Source organism: Myxine glutinosa, chromosome 4 (genome assembly GCF_964187855.1).
Source record: "Myxine glutinosa chromosome 4, kmMyxGlut1.1, whole genome shotgun sequence".
NCBI lineage: Eukaryota > Metazoa > Chordata > Myxini > Myxiniformes > Myxinidae > Myxine > Myxine glutinosa.
In genome coordinates, this window is record NC_136264.1 from 111,675,668 (window position 1) to 111,701,602 (window position 25,935).

A 25,935-nucleotide genomic window follows, 5' to 3' on the forward strand; every position below is an offset into this window, starting at 1 on the left:
ACCAGAACTTGTCCTTCTCTTCATCGCTCCGACCAACCTGCGGAGCATATCCCGACAAGACGTTCACCAAGAGCTTTCCAATCATCATTTTCACCATCATCAACCTATCACTCACTCTAGTCGCACTCACCACACTGTCTACAAACTCCTCAGAAAACAGGACACCAACACCATTCATGCTCTCCGGGCACCCTTGCCACACAAACTTGTATTTCTGTCCCTGCCTACCCTTCACCATTCTCACACCACTTCCCTTCCATCTGGTCTCTTGCACACAACATATGTCCACTCTTCTTCTGACCAATACTTCCACCACTTCTCCTGATCTCCCTGTCATTGTGCCTACATTCCATGTCCCAAACCTCAGAAACCGATCTCCACTTCGGGCTGTACCCTGCCCAAATGTAGTTGTAATTGTCATGGTTCTCTTTTTGAGGCAATGTTTTTATGGCCGGATGCCCTTCCTGATGCCAACCCTCTTAGTCGCCTCTTACGACACGCAGGGATACGGTGTACCTATTCTAAACCAGGGTACACACCGGGACGAGGCTCGTGTAAGAGCTAACATTAATCACAAAATAACAAACCAACACATAAAAAACATATAATAAAGGGAGCAGGAGACGAAATGGGGATAGAGGGAAGCACACAAGTACAACAGTAGAGAACAGGGACATCGGGAGATCTGTGGGAGGGAGAGGGTTTCGGGGGAGGAGGCATTGGGTGGGGGGGGGGGATGGGTGGGTGGGAGAGGTATAAAACACATGGACACTGCTAGGACTTCCAGGAAAGAAGTCGGTATTTCAAAAAAAGTGGATCTGAGGTGAAATTAACGGGGGTAGAAAAGATCAAGGTTTCGGATGGGGGTAGATAAGAGATGGTGGTGAGCAGCTGTTTTAAGGACCTCGAGGGAGGAGTGGGATTGAAGAGAGTGAGGGAGTTTGTTCCAGAGGCGGGAGAAAAGAGGAATGAAGGAGTGAAGGTGAGCAGAGAGTCTTGATTTTGGCAATTTCACCATAAGAGGGTTGCTGGCAGATCTTGTGTGACCTGTAGGAATATTTTGGGGACAGAGCACAGACAGAGCTGGGGGAGCTAGGCCGGAGAGGAGTCGGTAGAAGACAGAAAGGCCACCATCCTGCCTGCAGTGAGTGAGTGAAAGGCCCTCGGAGTTAGCTTCATCGTGGGAGATTCCAATGATTCTGAAAGCTTTGGTTTCAACCGCTTGAAGCCGAGCTAGGTGTGAGGCAGGAGCACCGACCCAGAGGGCAGAGCAGTATTCCATTTAGCTGCAGATGAAAGCCTTGTACGTGGTGAGGAGCTCAGGTGTGCCAAGGAAGGACTTCGCACGACGGAGGATGCCCAGTCGTTGACTGGCTTTGGAGTCCAGCTTGGAAATGTGGTTTTCCCAAGAAAGATCATGGCAGATAGTGAGACCAAAAAGCTTGAGTGACAGCACTTCTTTGAGAGGATTGTTTAGAAAGTAGATGGGAGGGTTGTCCATCGGTCCTTTTGGAGAGACATTGTAAGAGTGTGAGATTTGTCAGGATCATCATGTCGTTGTTCTACTTGTCAGATCGTTGCTCCAAGGATATTTATAATATCTAGAGTTGTAACTCATGTAAATACTCACTTTTTAATTCAATATTGTCAATCTATTGTTAATATTTAGGAGGGCCATAATAAACCAACTTGCATATATGGGGGCTGCACTTGCTCTTTGAAAGAAATACCACAATTTTTTTCCTGACTGTGGCATCTTTAAGGCCTGCAGTTGAAAATTTATGTAATGCGAGCTATAAACTTGGGGTTTAACTCCAACTCACACACTGATTTAATTTGGATTTGCTGTGAATTTGCATCGCTGGCAGCGCTGGCAAACAGGCTGCAGCTGCCTTGGCATGGGTTTTCTACGACGCCCATTAGAAGCACAGGACTTGTTTCGACAGAAACGCAGGCAAGCGAAGAATTTATTTACCATATTCTTATACCACAGCTTTTCAACTGTATTTTCTTAATTCTCTTTTTATTTGCGTTATTTTCCTTTCCAGAACTCGTGTTGTATTGTCATGACCTTCGTTACAACTTTCATCATATCAAGGCTATTCTCATTTTATGACATGCAGTTATAGCAGTGAAGGGTGCAGAAGGTCAGCTCATGTGTTTGAAGGTTACAGGTCAGAATTTACATAAACTCGATATATATATATATAATTGAAACTCTATATATATATATATATATATATATATGTATATATATATATATATACAGTATATCTTTTTTTATTTTTTTTATTCTTGACGGGTTTACTTTCTGAACTCAGTATATCAATCTGGTGAGTGTCTTTTATGCTTTGGTGATTTCTTTGTCAAAAGAACCATGTCACTGATTGTCTTTCGCAGCAAGAAGTCAATAACAGGATTATATCACAGGTGGCGTGACAAAATGTAAGGACAGGTACATTTGACGATTGGCTTCACAATCAGGTATATAAGGGTTGTTGCGTTCTGTATTAGTGGAAAACAACTGCTGCATGTCTACAAAAGTTATTGCCGCTTCCTCTGGAGATGGTCCGTCAACTCAACAATGCTGTTTGTCATGCAGTGGTGGCTTTACGAAATTCTGGCATGAAACAGCGTGCGATTGCTTGGCAGTATGGCATCACTCAAGGTCAGGTGTCAAAGATCCTGAAACGAAATGCTAAGAGGGGTGTCCCTACTCCAATACCGAGGCCAGGACGTCCCCGCAGAATCACAAGGAGAGATGATCGCTAGCTGCACCGGTTAGTCTGCAATGGCTGTACCAAGTCAGATAATCGGCTTAGGGCTGAGTGGCAGCAACTGACAAATGTGCCTGTATCCAGAAGGCTAGTCAACCAACGACTGGTTCAAGCAGGCTATCGTGCCAGGCGTCCCCTGAGAAAGCCACACCTGACCAGACAACACAGCCAGCGCCGATTGCAGTGGGCCAGAGAGCACCGTCAATGGCAGCCAGGACACTGGAATCACGTGACCTTCAGTGAGGAGCCTAGATTTCTGGTCTATCGCCAAGATGGCCGCATCCGAGTGCGCAGACATGTGCATGAAGCCTACAACGAAGATTGTATAGTGCCAAGAGTCCAAACTGGAGGTGGTGGGGTGACCGTTTGTGCTGCTTTTCATGCAGGGGGCAAAACTGACCTGGTTGTTCTGAATGGAAACCTGAACCAGTTCAAGTACAGGGCCATTCTGGAAGAAACATTGCTTCCATTTGCTCGTGCAGCCTTTCGAGGAAACTTTGTCTTCCAAGATGACAATGCACGCCCTCATCATGCTCGCATGATCCAACACTTTCTTGTTGACCGTGGTGTCGAGCATATGGAGTGGCCTGCCATGTCCCCGGATATGAATCCGATAGAGAACTTGTGGGCAGAATTAACGCGTCAAATCGACAACTTGGTCCAGCAGCCTGCCTCTGTGCGTGAATTGCAGCAGGCTATTGTCACTGCATGGCAAGGGATTCCTGTCCAAACCTTGGCAAATCTCGTGAACAGCATGCCTCGACGTGCACGTGCTCTCCTGAATGCTCGTGGGGGTTACAAGGAGTACTGAACTGTAATTTTACTGTCCGTAATCCCAGTCATAATTTAATTTTTGTTTTTGTTCAAATTTTTTTTGGCTCATGTGTAAAATAAAGAGATACTTCTGGAAAACGTACAGAAGTTTAACACAGTACTGTCCATGAATTGAGTTCGATATCAGTTTACATCACTTTCAAGGATCAATTTATTTGCTTTGAAATGTCAAATGTGGTTTTTGTTCCTTTTAAAGGTCACATTAACAAAATCTAGAATAATTTCAACATAATTCCAATGAACTTTTGGTTCTAAGTCATCTTGAAAAGGAAGTTCACCCCCACAAAAAAAAAAATTCCATATTAAATGCCAAGTCTGTATATATATATATATATGTGTATATATAAATATATATATGTATATATATATATATATATATATGTATGTATATATATATATATATATATATATATATATATGTATGTATATATATATATATATATATATATATATATGTTTGTATATATATATATATATGTATGTATATATATATATATATATATATATATATATATATATATATATATATATATATATATATATTTATATATATATATATATATATATATATATATATATGTGTATATATGTATATATGTATGTACATATATATGTATATATATATATTGTTGCGGATCTCAGAAACGTCAGCTCTCCCCTTATCAAGGGGGGGTTAATCCCCTTGTCCTTTTATCTGGCCGACGCGATCCGAACTTGTCACGTTCCTTCCGGTCGGTGGTAAATAGGGTTGTTGGTCGAATTTTAGTCCTATTGCCTAAGTACTACCACCGACCGTAAAGCAAGGGAATAACTCCCACCCGAACCACGGATATTGATGGAATGTTGCCGAGCGGATAGCAATCCACGATCCGAGCTGTTAACCAAGACTAGACCGGATTATAGCGGTTCCTAATCGTGCCACGCTTACCCAATTGAGAAAAGACCGATACGTTCGGATTAAGAGGAAACCAGAAAGACCAAGTAATTTATTCACAATTTGTACAAGAAGAAGAGGAAACGAAAGAATGTACAAGAAAGAAAGAGGAAGGAAAAGTACACAGGGCAGTCTTAAACAGTCTTATTCTATTCCCTGGACACGGGCCCGATCGCTCTCAGATTCGGTCTCAGACTTCAGACTCACGTGGGGACGTAGAAGGTAGGGTGGAAGGTCCGGCGATGGCGTCCAGGCTCCGATTCGGCCCCGGTCCTCGACCCGTACCAGGCGATGATGGTGGAAACCCGGCAGGCAGCTCTCCACTTCGTGTAGCACGAGCGGACAATTATCGTGACGCGGAAAGGTAAGCTGGGCTATTGGTGTACGTAATATGCGTAACGGCGCTTTGACACGCGCTACCGGTATTACCCGCTCCAAGCGCCCCTTCCCCAATGTCCTTCGGCACGCTGCAGTTCTCGGCAATGCATGCCGCGCGCTCGCCCGTTGTAAAGCTGGTTGCCACAGCGCGTCTCTCCCTCTCGTACTCAACGCTCGCACCAGTTCTTGTGCACAACGCGCTCACCCAGTCAGCCCTCTCGTGAAGCGCAATTCCTTCAAGTCTTTATCACGCGAGTCCTGTTCATGCACGAATCGTGCCAGTCCTTTGTAATACCAATCTTGGCTTCAGTCCTTCTCTTGGTAAAGCGCATATACTCTCGAGTCCTCTCAACCTTCCCCAGCGAGTCCTGTAGAAGGGCTTTGCGTGCGCGCTTTTATCAGCCAAGCCAGCGAACGCTCTGGAAGCCCAAACCACGCCCGGTCAGGCGACCTCACCTCAGCCCTGGTTGGCTGGTGTTGGCTTACCGGCTCCGCCCTGATGGCTGGTTGACGTGGCCGCACCTCCATCCTGGCGCTCCGCCCCCTTTTTCCGGGCTTCACCTCGTGGCTTTTGGTTGGGTTGAGCGAGCCCAAGGGCAGCGAAGGCTGCTGGCAAAGGAGCGTACCAAATTGGGAGGGCCGATGGGGCATAGACTGGAGAGCGCTTAATGGCGTCAATGAAGGGAGGCTGGCAAAATGGACGAGGGGCCTACTCTTATTTGTTTGACGCAACGCAGATGCAACTATTGGGAATGGCCTTATCTAAACACAGACTATGAAATAACTGACGTCCTAAGGTGACCTACGTGTTGCTTGTGGCCTACCTATGGGGTGCTACCTTTAACCTTTAATGATGTTATATTTACAAGTGTGGGTTCTCAAAACCGCAACACTGCACCCCTCATTTTGCCAGGCTCGGCCCGAGCCGAACCGATACCTGGGTCAGAACTACTTTTACAACTAAATGTGACACTTAGGTGTAGTTTCCCTCTACTTTTAACCTACTGCCCTGAGTGCGACAGTTTTAACACTAGATATGTCCCACCTGCTGCGTTGTGTCCTACCTAACTGACTCACGCCCACAATTAACTGAATTACGGAATGGTTTTCAAACTATACATGAAGCCGGTGGGGAGCATGTTATTTACAAGACACTACTATTTAATTGAGAGCCGTTGCAGCTCTTCAGGAATGCAGATTTTCTGGTTCGGGCCAGCTGCGCGAGGCCTCCAGTGGCTACACGTTCTTTTGGTCCGGACTACCCGGAGGACAACGCCGGGAAGCGGGGGTAGCTTTCGCTATTCGCGACGACATCACCAAAAAAATGATATCGACACCTGTTGCCGTTAACGAACGCTTTATCTACATGCAGCTTCCTCTCCTCTCTGGGAACGCTACTGTCATATCAGCCTACGCGCCAATGCTACAGGCAACGGCAGAAGCAAAGGAGACCTTTTACCACACTTTATCCTCGATCCTCACCAAGATTCCGGAATCAGACCAAATAGTCCTCCTTGGGGATTTCAATGCCAGGGTTGGGAGAGACCATGCCGCCTGGAAACATGTTATGAGTCTCCATGGTATTGGAAATGTGAATGCGAATGGCAACCTCCTTCTCGAAACATGTGCAAAATCTGGACTGGCAATCACGAACACCATGTTTCAGCAACCCGACAAGTACAAAGGAACTTGGAAGCATCCTCGGTCAAAACATTCCCACATGATCGACTATGTGATCGTGCGCCAAAAGCATCTGCGGTACACCAAGTTAACACGCGTTATGCGTGGAGCCGAATGCTGGACAGATCACCTGCTGGTTAGGAGCAAGTTACGGCTTCGAATCGCTTGGCAACATCGTTCTGCTGGTCAACAGCGTCAGCCGAGAATCGATGTGCGTCAACTGGTGACAAGCGAATCTCTCCGCGTTGAGTATGTAGATAAAGTCTCAACGGAAATGTCTCAAATGGTAGACTCGTCATGGTCAAGTTTCAAGCAGGCTGTCCTGAAGGCTGCGGCCGACACAATTCCATCAAAAACGAAGACACGCAATGACTGGTTTGACGAATGTAATGAATCGTTAGCTCCTGGACACAAAAAACGCTGCCCTCCAGAAAGCACTGTCGACCGGCAGTCGCGCTGATAGACAGCAGTTCCGAACTCTTCGTAGTGATGCAACCAAATGCATCCGTAAGCTGAAAGATATTTGGTGGGCCGAGAAAGCAAATGAGATCCAAGGCCAAGCAAAGCGAAAGGAGTACCACAACTTTTTCTCCGGTCTGAAAATGGTTTACGGACCCAAACGAAACGGTACTTTCCCGATGAAGACACTGGATGGTGAACTACTAACTGACAAATCGCTAATCCTCGCACGCTGGTGAAGCCACTTCTCCGATCTTCTGAACAGATCGTAGATAGTTCATGATTCGGTGATCAACGAAATCGATCAGCGTCCAATTCAGAACCACCTGGCACATCCACCAACACCAGACGAAATCGCAAAAGCTGTGAAACAGGTCAAATGTGGAAAAGCCCCTGGTTCGGACGGTATTCCGATCGAGCTGTTGAAGTATGGAGGCCACGATCTGGTTACAGCGTTGTCGATGTTGTTCAATGAAATTTGGGAGGCCGGGGATGTTCCTCAAGAATGGCGTGACACAAAATTAATCACTTTGTTCAAAGGAAAGGGCGATCGCTCAGATTGTGGAAACCACCGTGGAATCTCGTTGTTGAGCATAATAGGCAAAGTCTTCGCGAAACTGCTGCTCAATCGACTGGTGGACAATATCAGTGAGGCAACGCTTCCGGAATCACAGTCCAGTTTCCGTTCGAATAGGAGCTACAATTGATATGTTGTTCGCAGCGAGGCAAATTCAGGAAAAAGCAATGGAACAAAACCAGGATTTGTACATGGTCTTTGTCGACCTGACGAAGGCCTTCGACACGGTGAACAGAGACGCACTCTGGAAACTTCTTGCTCGCTATGTATGTCCAGACCACTTCATCAAGTTGCTGCAGAGTTTTCACGACAAAATGAGAGGCAAAGTGGCGGTAGACGGGGATGAGAACGGGACGTATTCAGCATTACGACGGGAGTAAAACAAGGCTGTGTGCTTGCGCCAACCATGTTTGGGGTCTATCTAGCGGCAGCTATCGAGCGTGCCTCGAACGATCTGGAGCCTGGCGTACACGTCCGTTCTCGTGCTGACAGAAACCTCTACAACCTCCGATGTCTAAAAGCCTACACAAAGACCAAGACCATGGTAATACGTGACCTGCCTGTTTGCCATGATACAGTCTTGATTGCCCACAGCAAGAAGCAAGAGGAAATGCAGCGTATCGTTGACCGTTTTAGTGAGACCATGGAGGCGTTTGGTCTAGTTATCAGTTTGCAAAAGACCGTGGTTTTGTATCAACCAGCGCCGGGAAGCCCGTACGTTGAACAAGCAATTACGATCGGGGGTCACGTATTGTCAGTCACAAAAGAATTCACGTACCTGGGCACATGCTTATCGAATACCGCAAGCATGAACAAGGAAATCGACCAAAGAATCCGCAAAGCGAGTGTTTCGTTTCCCCGACTCCACAGCAGAGTCTGGAAAGAATGTGGGCTCAAAGTGAACACAAAATTGGCCGTGTACAAAGCAGTTGTCATCCCCTCTCTCCTGTACGGAGCTGAATCTTGGAATTGATATGCACGCCACCTTCGCAGACTGAATGGCTTTCACTCCTGATGCCTACGACAAATTCTAGGCATCCATTGGTCCGATCTCATGCCAGATACAGAAGTACTCGAGCGAGCTGAAATGCAATCCATCACATGCACCCTGCAAAAGGCCCATCTCCGTTGGGTCGGTCATGTGTTGAGGATGGACGCAGACAGGATCCCACGTTTTATTTTTATGGGAGAACTGCACGAAGGAGAGAGATCAGTGGGCCGGCCCAAATTGCGTTTCAAGGATACACTGCGTGCACATTTGAAAGAATGTGACATCCCGCTCGACAATTTACAAGCTCTGTCCAGTGATCGACCGAAATGGCGTAGCTTGATCCATACACGATGCGACTCCGCGGAAAAGGGTCGTATAGATGCCGCCAAAGAAGCCCACAGAAAGCGTAAGGAATGCGAGCAGCAACCGGTGCCTGCTGACTCTAAATGGATTTGTACAACTTGTGGACGCCGATGCAAATCGGCACTCGGACTGTATAGCCACAAGCGGGTTCACAAGAATTGAACACCAACGCCGTAATGGCGGGGCGACATGACTATTTAATTATTTACAACTATAACCCAGGACCTGTCTTTTGTGGGATAAAGAGAAGAGTTTTTTTTTGAAAAGAGGAAATACCACCGCCATGCACTGCAACAATACACCATACACCAATATGTACCACAGTAAATGCACCATAATAAAAAAAATGCATGAAAAGCACCATCACTCAACATGCACAAAAACAAACATTTTAAAATAACCCGTGATGTCTTGTGCTTGCTTGACTGCTGGGCCGATGGATCTTGGCTTGGCCAATGGATCTTCTTCTTCACACCAAGGATTAATTAATAACAAAGGGCACAACCCGCGTCCGCTTTTTTATTTGGCCAACAGGGCCAGCGTAAGTGGTCCGACTGCTTGGCATGTGCGCCACTAAAGAACAGTGGTCCGCAAGCAAGATGCTGCTGGCAGCAATGGTCTGTCCCCAGCAAAGGTGCCAGGCCACAGAACGTGTGGTCCATATGGTATATCGGTGCAGGCAGGCAGCAGGGTGCAGGCAGCAAGAGTGCGGCCGCACCGCTCAAGGCACCTGCACACTCCCCTCGCACAAACGACCATAGGTCCATGAGTGGGGAAGGAAGACAAAGCAGAGGTTAGCGGGGTGCAAGGGCGCAAGGGTACACATCATACAAGGTAATGCGACATGAGGGGTGCTGGAGAGCGAGCTGAGAAAGCTCTTCCCTACTCGTTCGTCGCCCCCCATGTCAGTCTACACTACCCTTGCCCTTCCCCGTATTTACACAATTTACAAATTCTGTCTCTACTGTCTCGTCCCCCATATCTCCCCTAATTCCGAATTCGTCACCCAATCCCTCCCAAGAAGTAAGGGATGGAATCAACACAATGTCTCACCCACGTCAAGATGCGTCTTACATTCCAAATCATTTGCCAAAACCTGGTGTGGAGTCCTATCACCTCGGTGAGTGGATGCGGATGGTGCGAAGACATTTTATCCTAACTGTCCTTCTAAATGACATTAACTCTACTCTACCCGGGGTATTGCCCTGCAAATCCATTGGCCACTTTACTCTATGTGGTTCTAAAAACCAATTCCCATTGCCCATACAGTGGTGCTCTCCAAATTTTCGGGTCTCACTCCCCCCATTTTTCTATACTGTGCCCTCGCACAATTTCGGGGCTGGGTCGTGTGGCTCTGCCAGCAGGTCTACTTACCTGCGCACCTCTGCCACTGAAGTCGCCACCCGAGCTTGCCGAGCTCCTCACACCCTAACCTGGGGAAGGCCCTCCCTGGCACTTACCCCCCTCTATGCCCCCTCTGGCATTGGGCTACCCGGGTCCTTTCCTGGGATCCTCGGGCCCCCTGAACACTACTGAACTCTACCTGGCTCCCAGAGCCTATCTGCAGCCTCACCTGGCCGACAGACTACCAGTGGCGGAGTGCTCATTTAACCATACGTACTAACAGGCTCACACGCCCAGCCATTCCACTTCACTTATGCACCCCTCTAAGCACTTCATTGCTACTACACGCACCACAGATGTCAATATCCAACAAATTTACCTACTCCCTCTACCTAACTTTAACCTACCCTCCCCGGGTATTTGTGAAGGGGTCCATCCTTCCCCCCATTCACTCCTTCGCACCATGCACTCCACACCACATATTCCACACAACTCACTCCACACCATTCATTCACCTGCATCCCATGCAAGGCAATCACTCAATACCATTACACACATCCTCAATACTCCACTCATACACTTTCACACACACACACATCCTTCACGAGCATTGCCTCTCAATTCCTCATTTGCTCACCAGCACCACCAAGACTCTCATACGCAATACCTCATTTCTGCCTAAAGCTCATCCTCCTACTCACACACAATGCATCATCTAGCTATCTACTCCCTTCTAATCTGGTGCTCCCCGTCATCCCTTATACTGGCACATCCCTCGTCATTATCATCCACCTAATCTCTCTACGTCCCCTCTACCTGTACAAAGTCACTACTTAAACGTCAAGTCCCCTAAAGTCATTTGTAGGTCCCTAACCATTATCCTAGCCCACACTGGATAGTTTGCACTGCCAAACCCCATAAGTCTATAGCTCCTCTGCCCCACAGATACAATGTGAGGGATGGTATATCTCCCATCCCTCTACACCGTATACCATCGCCAACACTATCGCTATTCCAGTCCACTACTCTCGAGCCTCTCGGTGCGCCGTAATACATTTTCGTCACAGCTCGGCTTCGAAAAACCGAGCAATGCATAAGGGTGGTTGGTCTGTGTAGGTTGGGTCCGTCCGGCATTTTCGATTCTGGGGAGGAGGCATACTCGGACCAAGGTTCCAGGGTCCATCCCGGCGTGGAGCCCTTCGGTCTCCGGCCCGATGACCCAACCTCCCCCGGTCGGAACACCGCGCCCGCCAGGGGGCGAAGGTCCGACCTGGCCTTTCTCCCCCGGAATCGTGCCGGTCGCCGCTATGACGCGGCACCGACCATACAGGGCGGAGCCCGGCCCGAATTGTGCACGGCGCTCCATGCAAGAGTGCCGCGGCAATGATCCCCACCGGCCCCCGCAGCACACAAAGAACACCATGCCCCGAGAGCTCGCGTCGGCTATACGTCGGCCTAAACGCTGTCCCGGTCTGCGTCAATGCTCGAGTCACATTCTCACATCCACACCTCGCGACCCTTTCTACACTTACCAAACGCGGCACTCCAGCGCCCCCCATACACTCCACGCATTCTACTACCACACGCTCTCGTGCACACTCCTTTCTTACACACACTCATGCACATTCTTGTGCACTCATTCCACTCGCACACTCCGTCATCACACACTCCTCTGTTACGCACCTTTCTTCCACGCACTCCTCCCGTGCACTCTCCCCCGTTACGTACTCCGTAACCACCACGGGCGTGCACTCTTGCATCCACCCACTCAGCGCACACCTACCCACGGGTGTGCAATCTCCTGCTGCACACCCAATCACGCGCTCTGGTGTGCATCCCCGCACATGCTCCTCATCCATCCCAGGTGTGCATTCTCGCACACTCTCCACAACCAACTCACACTCTGTGTCGCACTTCGTTCCATACTCCGTTTCACACTCCTCACACATACACTCTGTTGTGCATTGATTCTCACTCTCTGTTTCGTACTCGCGCTCCGGCGCCGTCCGCACATGCGCGCCATTCGCTCTCACACAGCGCACCACGTCCACGGACCTCCCACAAGCGCCCGGGTGACGCCGGGATCCCAAGTGCGCGAAAAATCCTTTCGCGCCAAACCTTTTCGCGCCATATACAATCCTGCTTACCTTCGGGATCCTCCTCTCCACACGCAGCTGCAAACTTTCATTTTGGTTAGGAAGTACGGCACCATGATGCGAACACGGACTTTGCACATATTCCATCTTTTCCTCCCGCGATTGCTCTTCTACGCCCGCCGTCTTCTTAACCCCGATTTCAACTATTTTTTTTATTTCAATTTCTTTTTCCTTGTTAAGCTCGACGACCGCTGGTGCTAATAAAATAAAATTTTCTAATTCTGCGGTCGTCGGCTTTTCTATCCTCCATGTCGCGATTTCTACCCTGGTCCACCCGGCTGTGCTTTGCTCCCCCTCGCTTAACCCGCGCTCCTCAAGCCGCGCTACCCCCATCGCATACCATTGTGCCTTTCCCGCTCGACCTGCGGTCAATGTTCTCCCCATATTTTTTTTAATGTGGCCACCTATTCTATTACCACACCCTTCAATTCGATTTCTCAATTGCTCACCCTGAGCTTTCATTTCGTCCCTTTGGGCGTCTAATTTGCCATTTATCTTTTTCAATCCATTCATGAGCTGCGCCATGAAGGCTTGCATTTCTTCAACCGTTGGTACAAAGGGCGCGGCTCTCACCGCCACGTGCGAGGTGTCGCCATTGTCTTTACCAGCTGCCTCTACTGCTTCCTCCTCTATTCCTCCCAATTATTCCCGGGGGTCCTGGGTCGATTCTAATTCCTCCTCATCTACCCCCACCGGCATCCGATCGCCTTGGCTATCCATGGCACGATTTAATTTAGATGTTACTGCTAAATTTGGGTCGCTCGTAATTTTGACCAAATTTGTCCAAAGGATAAAAAATTTGGTTCGGGTTCCAAATCCCACTCCCAGACACCAATTGTTGCGGCCGATATGCACAATTGGTGTCCAAAATTTGGTCTAAAAAATTTCGTCCCAGGTTCCAAATCCCCACTCCTGACTACCAATTGTTGTGGATCTCAGAAACGTCAGCTCTCCCCTTATCAAGGGGGGGTTAATCCCCTTGTCCTTTTATCTGGCCGACGCGATCCGAAGTTATCACGTTCCTTCCGGTCGGTGGTAAATAGGGTTGTTGGTCGAATTTTAGTCCTATTACCTAAGTACTACCACCGACCGTAAAGCAAGGGAATAACTCCCGCCCGAACCACGGATATTGATGGAATGTTGCCGAGCGGATAGCAATCCGCGATCCGAGCTGTTAGCCAAGACTAGACCCGATTATAGCGGTTCCTAATCGTGCCACGCTTACCCAATTGAGAAAAGACTGATACAATCGGATTAAGAGGAAACCAGAAAGAACAAGTAATTTATTCACAATTTGTACAAGAAAAAGAGGAAACGAAAGAATGTACAAGAAAGAAAGAGGAAGGAAAAGTATACAGGGCAGTCTTAAACAGTCTTATTCTATTCCCTGGACATGGGCCCGATCACTCTCAGATTCGGTCTCAGGCTTCAGACTCACGCAGAGATGTAGAAGGTATGGTGGAAGGTCCGGCGATGGCGTCCAGGCTCTGATCCGGCCCCGGTCCTCGACCTGTACCAGGCGATGATGGTGGAAACCCGGCAGGCAGCTCTCCACTTAGTGTAGCGCGAGCGGACAATTATCGTGACGGGGAAAAGTAAGCTGGGCTATTGGTGTACGTAATATGCGTACTGGCGCTTTGACACATGCTACCGGTATTACCCGCTCCAAGCGCCCCTTCCCCAATGTCCTTCGGCACGCTGCAGTTCTCGGCAATGCGTGCCGCGCGCTCGCCCGTTGTAAAGCTGGTTGCCACAGCGTGTCTCTCCCTCTCATCTCTCCCTTTGCGTGCGCGCTTTTATCAGCCAAGCCAGCGAACGCTCTGGAAGCCCAAACCACGCCCGGTCAGGCAACCTCACCTCAGTCCTGGTTGGCTGGTGTTGGCTTACTGGCTCCGCCCTGATGGCTGGTTGACGTGGCCGCACCTCCATCCTGGCGCCCAGCCCCCTTTTTCCGGGCTCCACCTCGTGGCTTTTGGTTGGGTTGAGCGAGCCCAAGGGCAGCGAAGGCTGCTGGCAAAGGAGCGTACCAAATTGGGAGGGCCGATGGGGCATAGACTCGAGAGCGCTTAATGGCGTCGATGAAGGGAGGCTGGCAAAATGGACGAGGGCCTACTCTTATTTGTTTGACGCAACGCAGATGCAACTATTGGGAATGGCCTTATCTAAACACAGACTATGAAATAACTGACGTCCTAAGGTGACCTACGTGTTGCTTGTGGCCTACTTATGGGGTGCTACCTTTAACCTTTAATGATGTTATATTTACAAGTGTGGGTTCTCAAAACCGCAACAATATATATATATATATATATATATATATATATATATATATATATATATATATATATATATATATATATATATATATATATATATATATATATGTTTATATATAAAGAAACAAAAATAATTGCCAGCAATATGAGTGTAGTGAATTGGATTGATATTGCTCCCTATGAACAGAGACACCATCAGCCATGCACACACACACAAACATATATATATATATATATATATATATATATATATATATATATATATATATATATATATATATATATATATATATACAGACGGCATTTAATATGGAATATTTTTTTTTTCTTGACTTGGGTTTACTTTCTTAACTCAGTATATCAATCCAGTGAGTTTCTTTTACACTTTGGTGATTTATTTGTTAAAAGAACCATGTCACTGATTGTCTGTCGCAGCAAGGAGTCAACAACAGGATTATATCACAGGTGGCGTGGCAAAATGTACGGACAGGTGCATTTGATGATTGGCTTCACAATTGGGTATACAAGGGTTGTTGCGTTCTGAATTAGTGGAAAACAACTGCTGCACGTCTCCAAAAGTTATTGCCGCTTCCTCTGGAGATGGTCCGTCAACTCGACAATGCTGTTTGGCATGGAGTGGTGGCTTTACGAAATTACGGCATGAAACAGCGTGCTATTGCTCGGCAGTATGGCATCACTCACGGTCAGGTGTCAAAGATCCTGAAACGAAATGCTCAGAGGGGTGTCCCTACTCCAATACCGAGGCCAGGATGTCCCCGCAGAACCACAAGGAGGGATGATCGCCAGCTGCACCGGTTAGTCCGCAATGGCTGTACCAAGTCAGCTAATCGGCTTAGGGCTGAGTGGCAGCAACTGACAAATGTGCCTGTATCCAGAAGGCTAGTCAACCAACGACAGGTTCAAGCAGGCTATCGTGCCAGGCGTCCCCTGAGAAAGCCACGCCTGACCAGACAACACCGCCAGCGCCGATTGCAGTGGGCCAGAGAGCACCGTCAATGGCAGCCAGGACACTGCAATCACGTGATCTTCAGTGACGAGCCTAGATTTCTGGTCTATCGTCAAGATGGCCACGTCCGAGTGCACAGACAAGTGCATGGAGCCTACAACAAAGATTGTATAGTGCCAAGAGTCCAAGCTGGAGGTGGTGGGGTGACCGTTTGGGCTGCTTTTCATGCAGGAGGCAAAACTGACCTGGTTGTTCTGAATGGAAACCTGAACCAGTTCAAGCACAGGGCCATTCTGAAAGAAACATTGCTTCCATTTGCTCGTGCAGCCTTTCGAGGAAACTTTGTCTTCCATGATGACAATGCACGGCCTCATCGTGCTCGCATGATCCAACACTTTCTTGCTGACCGTGGTGTAGAGCATATGGAGTGGCCTGCCATGTCCCCGGATATGATTCCGATAGAGAACTTGAGGGCAGAATTAACGAATTTTGAGCTAGGAAGCTAATATTTGGACATGACAGTGCCAAAGTGATTTGGCTATAAAGGGTATTTTTGATTTATTGATTAATCAATTCATTGATTCATTATTTAATTTTTCGATTTACTAATTAATTAATTTTCAAAAACTTACAGATTCAGATGAAGCAGTGGTGGTTTCGGTATGCTATTAGTCAATTGATTAAGAAATTAATTATTTTACAATTTTTATTCATTTATTTTAATTACACAATTAATCAATTAATCATTCAATTATTATCGTTTCTCTCGATTTTCGTCATACATTTCAGGCTTCTGCCTGACGCCTTGTTTGTTTGTCTGTCTGTCTGTCTGTCTGTTTATCTGTCTGTTTGGGAACAAGCTATCTCAAAAGGTTGTTGACGGATTTGGACGAAAGTTGGTGGAGAGGTTGGGTATGTGACACGTACGAAGTTGCCATTGAGAGATAGGGTACAAAAGGGTAAATAGCATGATATCTCAAAAAGTTGTTCAAGGATTCGGACTGAACTTGGTGGATTGGTTGGATGTATGACAAGGAAGAATTGATTCATTTTTGGTGAAGATTCGAATCCAGATCAGATAATTTTTAAAGTGATTCTTAAGTGATAGGGCTAAAACCTATATACAGCACAACATCTCAAAAAGTTTGTGACGGATTCGGACAAAATTCCGTGAATGAGTTGGTTAGGCAACAAGAACATGCGATTAGATTTTGGTTCAGGTTTGGATCAAGATCCGGCCTATCAGTGGGATACAAAACCTAAACTGTTCAGCCTGGTGGAGGTATGCGCTCTACTGAGTGCTGCTCTTGTTTTCACATGTTCTCTTGGAGTGTTACGTTTATCAACAGCTTGGAAAGTAACTAAGGGACAAGATTGTTATTTAAGTTTGTTGTTAAGTTTATTGAATGATAAAATATAACATCAAAGACATCTGACAACATTGTAAGGGCAACTTAAAATGTTATTGTGTTACCCTAAAGACTGCTTTGGAAAATCCAATTTCATATAATTGTGATGCTTTCATTCTTCTCATTTCACAGGCCCAGGCCCAGTGTATTCCTTCAACCTATCTTCTGTCCCAGATTCGGAAACTCTCTTAGCTGCATCTTTGCACTTCTCAATGCATCATGCTGCAACTCCCTGTTCTTCAATTTCTTCCTGCCATCATTTTCAACTGGTATCCATCAAAACGTGGGCCTCAAGGATTGGAGTGCCATCTAAAGGAAAGCAATATCAACAAGGTGACCTTTCTCTCCAAAATAGTACTGTGCCACAAACTTACAAATATGTGGCGAGGAGTCGGAGTCAATGGGAAGCCCGAGACATCAAGAGCGTTCTTCAAACTGCAAGAAATGAAAACTTTGGTCTTTTCCACATTTCCTTCAGTCAAGGTTCTATTGGCGAACCGACAACTATGACAGATGAAACTTTGCCCTACATTGTCGTCTATGCCGATGATGTTATGCTGAAAAATGGCCCATTTGCACCCAGCACCCCAGGTGCATTACCAATACAACGGCCAAGGGAACAGTCTCGGTCTAGGCGACAAGCTTCTCTCCAAACAAATGAATTGCCAAAAGCTAAAAAGAGGTTAGTGGAGCCAAAAAGGGGAGAAAGCAATGAAGAGGAGCACACTGACGAAACTGAGCGAACACGCAGGGCTGAGCGAAGGCGTGGAAATGGCCGCCGTCGCATCTGCAGTCGCCGGCCTCTCAAAGTGAACTTTTCTGACATTGGCTGGGATCAGTGGATCATATCACCGACAGGCTACAATGCCTACTACTGTGTTGGCTCATGTGAATTTCCAATGCCTAAGGTATGAAAAATTATTTTTGTGTGTGATGCATCACAAAAATTTGCTGTGATGACAAAATCAGCCGTTGTCCGACAGGGTTGTGCAAAATGAATTTTTTTTTTATGTTGAAAGCTCCAGTCACAGACTATATAGTCCTCATTGAGACCAGGCCTTAAATAAAACAGTTGCATTGATAGAAAAGAGAAGAAAGAGAGAATAGCCTAAGAGTTTTTGAGGAAAAGAGAGACAATGTAAAGGTGAGGAGTGAAAATGAGTTTTAAAAAAAGTTTATGATGAAAAGTGTGTGATGTTTGTTTGCGAGAAAGAGAGATTGAAGCTAGCCGGGTAGCTATAGTTTGAGTGAGACCGAAAGTAAGATCAGCAATCCAGACACGAAGAGTGCAAGATGGTTCTGGGGAGCACTTTAACGCACATAGGTCAGAACGGTAGTACTACCCTGAGCGGTTGCTGTCTACAACCTACTACCTAAAAACCCGGTCCAACCAGATGGGTGTTTTTTAGGAGACGCCATCTCCTTACTGGATGGCCAGTGGCTCCTGAAGGGAGCTCATCCACCCTTTATCAGGTATTGTTTTTAGTCCCGCAGGGTGTCACAGTCACCCTCCCCACTGGCAAGCCATTGAGGGTAGTCGGTTCAGTCGCCGACTACCCCACCATGTGGCAGTTAGCACTGGGTTACATGTTACCAGTGGCAGTCAAGAGACCAACCTGACCTTAAAAACGTATATAAAAAAATTAAACTTACCTCTGAGAGGTCTACTCTGGGTTTGATTATTAGCCCAACTATAACTGTTGGACTGTTGTTGCTTCCCAGGTTAGGTATTGCATCAAAAAGAATAAAGCGCCATCTGTCAGATGGGATGTTAAGCTGATAACCAGTCTGCCATCATTGTTTGCAGATGGAGTTAAATATACCGTTGTGTTTTTGGACAAATGATACACGAGTTATCGCCGGCACCCTGCCTAAATTTCAGATTCCTATCCCAACCAGTTCCATGTCAGGCCTAGCCATCTGTTCTTGAAATACTTGGGGCAAACCTGTGTGCCATTATGAGTCGCCAACCCCACACTAATGGGGCATATTGTCTGATGATATGAATGGCAAAATCATATGTTTGATCTTCAAGAAAGAAAATTCCCAGTATACAAGTAAACAAGGTTGGCTTCTCACGTAACTTTTGAAAAAAGGATTGACAATGCAGATTACCTGCACAGACCTAGAACACAAAAGGCAGCACTATGCAACAAGCTGACATTTTACATCTTTGACAAGGTTCAAGTTAACAAAACTACATGCTAATTTACAACAATTGCTCTTTAACCTCATTTATTTCCAACTTTGTGCTGTTCTCCCTCAGGTAGTAAAGCCTTCAAATCATGCTACTATCCAGAGCATCGTTCGAGCAGCTCACTTAACACCGGGCCTTCCTGAGCCTTGCTGTATTCCTGACAAGATGGCGCCACTGAGCATCCTTTTCTTTGACAGTACACGCAATGTTGTACTCAAACTTTATCCCAACATGTCCGTCATCAACTGTGCCTGCAGATGACATTGTGGCAATTTGAAAAGCGTTTGTCTTCTGTTGTACAACTCCATTACCTAAGTTAATGAAGCTGCCTCTGTGGATAAAACAAATGCCTCGCTTCCATATTTTGCTCTCGTCAACATTCTCCTCCGTCGAGTCGTTTATGCTGTCCAGCAAGAAACGGAACATCTAACGTCTATGAAAAGACTGCCAACTTGCCTCGGTTGTGGGAACAAAATGGCTGCATCCAAAAGTTTTGTTTGTTAACAAACTCCGCAGCTGATGCGACAGGCTAAAGAAAAAGACTGTCGAGGACAAAGAAGCAACATTTTGAAAAACATCATCGAGTGACATCAAAACGAATGTCTGCACCTACCTTGCTTTCTAATTAAGTCTCAGTCCTTGTCATGAAAAGCATTTGGCTTTGCAGCTGAATTTATCCATTGCCTGCACATTTCAGTTTATTCTCCTCTTTTGTAGCATTGCATTGCACGGAATCTCGCAGCTAAGTTATTACATTTTGAGGTTACGTATTTCTATTAAAAAGGAAAAAGAAACGACCTTGTGCTCCAACTGCCATAGAAGAGTTTTATTTTCGGTGTTGCGGCCACTTGAGCTGAGGAACAACAATAAACGGATGGGTTATTTCACATGCAGCATGAAAGGAATGCTAAAGTAAAATAAATAAATTTTAAAAATTGACTGATTTATCCCTTCAAGACAATGGTCATAACAAGGCCTGTGGCACAATTAGTTATTGCCATGGTGATAGGATGAAGGGTGAAGGTGTTTTTTATACTTCCTGTATCATGTGATTAGCATGTTGTATATATTGCAAAATAAAAAGCAATAGACACTTTCTAGCTTCAGTGTAGCCTGTGCTTTATTTATGTCATTAGGAAGCTGTTTTCATTTACACTATTGAAACAAATCAAAGGTAAATTGCAGTGTACGTTATTCTAGCTAGACATACCTTCTGTTATTGTGCCTGCTTTTTGTGTTGGTATTGGCATTGAAAAGTTTAAACAATTACCACATCATTATGTAACTGGTGTGTTGTGGCTTGTGTTGTTTTTTTTTGTTTTTTTAAAGTTGCTCAACTCTTTCGACGAGGTCTGATAGAAATTTCCATCCGGCCGAAACCTTTTGTTTTTATATACCACGCCTTGCTTGTGCTCGTGGTACCCTTTAGTGGTTGATTATTTTGCGTTTTTTTACATGCTCCAAGATGGATTTTTTAAACCACAATTTATTTTTCTTTTCTTTCAAGAAACACTTAATGTTAAAGCTGCATAATATCTTTTTTTTCTCAGTTATTAGTTTGAGCAGCAACAAAGTATGCAAAAACAAATCCAGAATGATAGTCAAGACCCCGTTGGAGATTGTGGACATTTCTATAAATGTTCAATGGAAGTCTGCCACAGTTCTACAATAGAGAATATTCAGGAACCCCCTCAATTGTTTAATGCCGTATACCTTTCTGGTCGTGGCATCCAGATAATTCCCAACAAGTTCGATATATTCAACACATTTTGATAAACTTTCCATCCAAAAATTTAGTGTACTGTAGACATGAATTCTCCAGCATCCTCATGGCAACAGACTATGCAGATGATAGAATGAAGAACTTGTCTCTGAGCTCGTGAAGGCTAGTGTCGATCTGCGTTGGCGGACGTATACAACAACAGATACAACGAGATGGTATTCGTAGAATACTTACCCTGCCCAGTCAACTTGTTGTGAGCCAACTCTTCTGTTTTTGAACATTTTAAAAATTTGATCCAATATGGCTGCCAGACCACGTGAGCGATGACATCATAAATTTATATTCTCTAATATAATTGTTGCATAGATCACACTCAATACATTTCAAACTGATCAGACTAAGCGTTGTCCCTGTAGAATTATGACGTCATAATTATGGCACCAATGGCGTCATCGTTAACAACACCTATTCCCCATATGGAGTTCTTTACAATGAGCCATGTTTCAATTTTTTTTACAAGCAGCGGTTTTGAAGATATAGAGGTGCAACATTTTTCGGTTTTTTTCCAAGATGGCGCCTGTACCAAATGCCCTATGACGTCATGATTATCATTAAAATATTCAAAAGGAGGAGGCGCTCCTCTGGTGAAAATTTCGTGTCCATCAGACCAACAGTTGCTGAAACAGATAGTTGAATGAAGTATGCTACAGCTTATCCTTGCTTCCCATGGTTAGCACACTTCGATCAACGTTCTGCTGATTCCATCCATTGTTGCCCTCAAACCATATGCAAGCAAAGAAGAGATAGACTGCTGCTTCACGTGTGATTTGCCGAACTACATGGCATTCATGTTCCTCCATGGAAACGAATCCCCTATGGGAAAGCTTCGTCTTTATTATCATTGATGGTCCAAAATGTGAAAGAAAGCTTTTTATTTGTCTCGTACAATTTATTATATGGTTTTGCTAACATTTCATTAGTTACACTGGAACTCTAGTACAATATATAAAACAATGTTATACATCATGTTTGTGTCTTGAGGTGTGTGATCAGACAGTGTACATACAGTTTGAGGTTTCTTCGTTTGTTTGCTTATTTCTCTTTCACTGGGTAAAAGCTTCACTTTTATAGACAGAATTGCTTTAATAAAGCTATCAGGAAGTAACTAGACTTTGCAGCATATCGACACACCATTTCTATATATGCTGAAATAATGTTAACTTATACAGATTATAAAAAAGATATTCACTGGTATTTGTGTAAGGTATTCATGCTTAGACAGGGGCTTCTTGAATAGTATGGAAATTGTGGCTTTGTAGCTGTATACTCCATTGTACCTAACTTAACTACACAATAAAACATTCATGTCATATCTAAAAACTTGTACACTTGTTTTGATTATTTATTTATTTTACTATGTCTGTGAATAAATTTAAATTACTATTTGGTATCTGGCAACTCAACATTGTACTTTGCGTTATACGAGTACGTGTACATTTTCACATATACGAGTACGTGTAAAGGCACATTTTCAAGTAGATCTTGAAAATAGACTGTGCAACCCTTTACGAGCGGAGAGCAATTGTTACGGACCTCGGTTTCGGCACTCCCCTTACCGAGGGGGGGGGGGTTAATCCCCTCGTCTTTTAAGCTGGCCGTCCGAGTCCTGGAACTATCCCGCTTCTTCGTGGGGTGAGATTGGCCGAGGTGATTGGTCAAGGGAGTCCCGTACACCTCCGCCAATCTCTCCACGAAGCCGGTGGATAGCTCCCCCCGAACCCCGGATAAGATGGTATTTGCCGAGCGGTGTAGCAATCCGGAATCCGCGCCGTTTAGCAAAGACTAACCCGATCCTGAGCGTTGGCCAAATCGTGCCACAGGTGTTCAATGATGGAAAAGACAAGGACGATCGGACGAGGAAGAAGAAGCCAAAGTAAGGAAGAACAAATATTTATTATTACTATACAACCAAAGAAGAAAGAAAAGAAATGGAATAAAAGTAATTTACAGGGAAAGATGGACACAGAGCAACTTATTCTTATACAAACTTACTTAAAACCCCAGACAAGACAAACAAGACAAACTCACGTACACGAATGGATGGAATGGCAGGGATGGTATGGGAAGGGAGAGAAGAGTCCAGGCAGATGGTAGCGTCTAGGTCCGGCTTCAGCTCGTGGTCCACGCTCTCGGGTCTCCTTCACAAGGAGACTGCTTACTTTTTAATGGAAATTCAATCTATTCTGTTTGTGAACAAAATTGGAAAAGAAGATTTTGTTTTCATTTTTAATATAGAAAATCCAATGTTCCACAGATTATAGAAATAGTGAAATTTCACGCTTGAGAAGATATCCACCTTCCTCGATTGATATACATTGCACGATAGTCCACTATGCACAAAATCATGAAAACAGCAACAAAACTAGGGAGTTTATGGAATACAATACCCCACGCAGTGTTCAGGTTTATACTTCAATTTACATAAAATAACAAGAAATAACAATTTTAAACATCGTTTTAAAATTCCAAAAATTTAAAGCTATTGAAGCAGTCTAATACATCACTCTTACACACCACCCAATTTAACATGGCCAAATACTGCTAAACGCAAGGGCATTGAAAGTGCAAAGAAGGTGATTTGTGCTCTTCAGTGTTCAAGTATATAAATCAACTTAAATAAAATATAGATTATAATGAAAGTCGTTTAAATAAATAAATTCCAAAATTTACCACCGCTTTTTCAATCTATTACACCATGCTATCTAACAAGTTACATCATGCCTGTTATATGTGTCCGTTAGTTCTTCATGACTGTTATATGTGTCCTTTATAACGTCTTTAAAAAAACAGCAAGTTTCCTGTTTGGAATTTTTTTTGTATACAAAATCGAGGCTCGTGAAAGAGCTAACATTAATCACACAAAAAGTCAAACCGACACAAACCGACACATAAAACACAAAATAAGGGGAGCGGTAGACAAGATGGGGAGAGAGGGGGAAGGACACAAACACAACATTTGAGAGCAGGGACATCGAGAGAACTGTGGGAGGGAGAGGGCTTGGGGGGAGGTGGGAGAGGTATAAAACATATGGACACTGCAAGGACTTCCAGGAAAGAAGTTGGAATTTCGAAAAAGTGTATCTGGGGTGAATTAGTGGTGGTAGAAAAGATCAAGGTTTTGGATGGGGGAAGATAAGAGATGGTGGTGAACAGCTGTTTTAAAGACCTGGAGGGACGAGTGGGATGGAAGGGAGTGGGGGAGTTTGTTCCAGAGGCGGGAGAAAAGAGGAATGAAGGAGTGAAGGTGAGCAGCGAGCCTAGATTTTGGCAGTTTAACCATAAGAGGGTTGCAGGCAGATCTTGTGCGACCTGTAGGAATATTTGGGGGACGGCGCACAGAGAGAGCTGGGGGAGCAAGGCCGGAGAGGAGTCGGTAGAAGACGGAAAGACCACCAACCTGCCTGCGGTGAGTGAGTGAAAGGAGATTCCAATGATTCTGAAAGCTCTGATTGACTGAATCTGATTGAATGATTTTCAATTGTCTGACTGCAAGGCAGGTAGAGATAGTAAAAATAATCACACCCGTGTCCAAAGGAAGCGGTTCAGTTTAGCATTACTAATATAATATGAAATAGGCAAAGTGTAGAAACGAATGAAACCCTTTAGAATTACCATTTAGACCCTTTAGAATTACCCTTTCGAACCCAATAGACGACACTTTGGAATTTCCCTTTATAATTACACTTGAGAACCCGTTAGAATTAAATACGGTGGGTTCGAAAGGTTCTTCTTCTTCATTTTTTGACAGATGGAAGGACGGGAATATTATGAAGCGATTTCACCGTTTCACGGAATCCAAATATTGAACTTGCTTCACCGTTTAAAACTGATTTTTTTTGGCTTTTTTTTTTTTTTTTTTTTTTTTGCTATACAAGATCGAGGCTCGTGAAAGAGCGAACATTAATCACACAGAAAGACAAACCGACACATAAAAATATAACATCGGGAGCGGTAGACAAGATGGGGAGAGAGGGGGAAGGACACAAACACAACATTTGAGAGCAGGGACCGAGAGACATGGAGACATCGAGAGATCTGAGAGAGGGCGAGGGCTTTGGGCGGGGCATGGGAAGGGGGGGGGGGTAGGAGAGGTATAAAACATATGGACACTGCCAGGACTTCCAGGAAAGAAGTTGGAATTTCAAACAAGGTGGATCTGGGGTGAATTAGCGGGGGTAGAAAAGATCAAGGTTTTGGATGGGGGAAGATAAGAGATGGTGGTGAACAGCTGTTTTAAAGACCTGGAGGGAGGAGTGGGATTGAAGGGAGTGAGGGAGTTTGTTCCAGAGGTGGGAGAAAAGAGGAATGAAAGAGTAAAGGTGAGCAGAGAGCCGAGATTTCGGCAGTTTAACCATCAGAGGGTTGCTGGCAGATCTTGTGCGACCTGTAGGAATATTTGGGGGACAGAGCACAGAGAGAGCTGGGGGTGCAAGGCCGGAGAGGAGTCGGTAGAAGACAGAAAGACCACCTACCTGCCTGCGGTGAGTGAGTGAAAAGCCCTCAGAGATAGCTTCATAGCGGGAGATTCCAATAATTCTGAAAGCTTTGGTTTCAACAGCGTGAAGCCGAGCTAGGTGTGAGGCAGGAGCATCGGCCCATAGGGGAGAACAGTATTCCATTGAGCTGCGGATGAAAGCCTTGTATGTGGTGAAGAGCTCAGGTGTGCCGAGGAAGGACTTCGCACGACGGAGGATGCCCAGTCGGCGACTGGCTTTGAAGGCCAGCTTGGAAATGTGGTTTTCCCAAGAAAGATCATGGCAGATAGTGAGACCCAAAAGCTTGAGCGACAGAACTTCTTGGAGAGGATTGT

The 25,935-nt window shown here is 45.4% G+C and overlaps 1 protein-coding gene across 2 annotated transcripts in view; it reads left to right on the top strand.

The window, feature by feature from the left end:
* Positions 1-22,513, top strand: part of LOC137425085 (growth/differentiation factor 10) — a 59,933-nt gene extending 37,420 nt beyond the window's left edge. Inside the window, exons 2-3 of one of the 2 annotated variants that reach the window (XM_068113117.2) lie at positions 17,278-18,053; positions 19,412-22,513. In XM_068113117.2, coding sequence (XP_067969218.1) covers positions 17,278-18,053; positions 19,412-19,603 — 968 coding nt within the window. In that variant the 3' untranslated portion in view covers positions 19,604-22,513. The remainder of the gene's footprint in view (positions 1-17,277; positions 18,054-19,411) is intronic. The other variant, XM_068113116.2, reaches the window with a different exon arrangement.
* Positions 22,514-25,935: the final 3,422 nt, after the last annotated feature.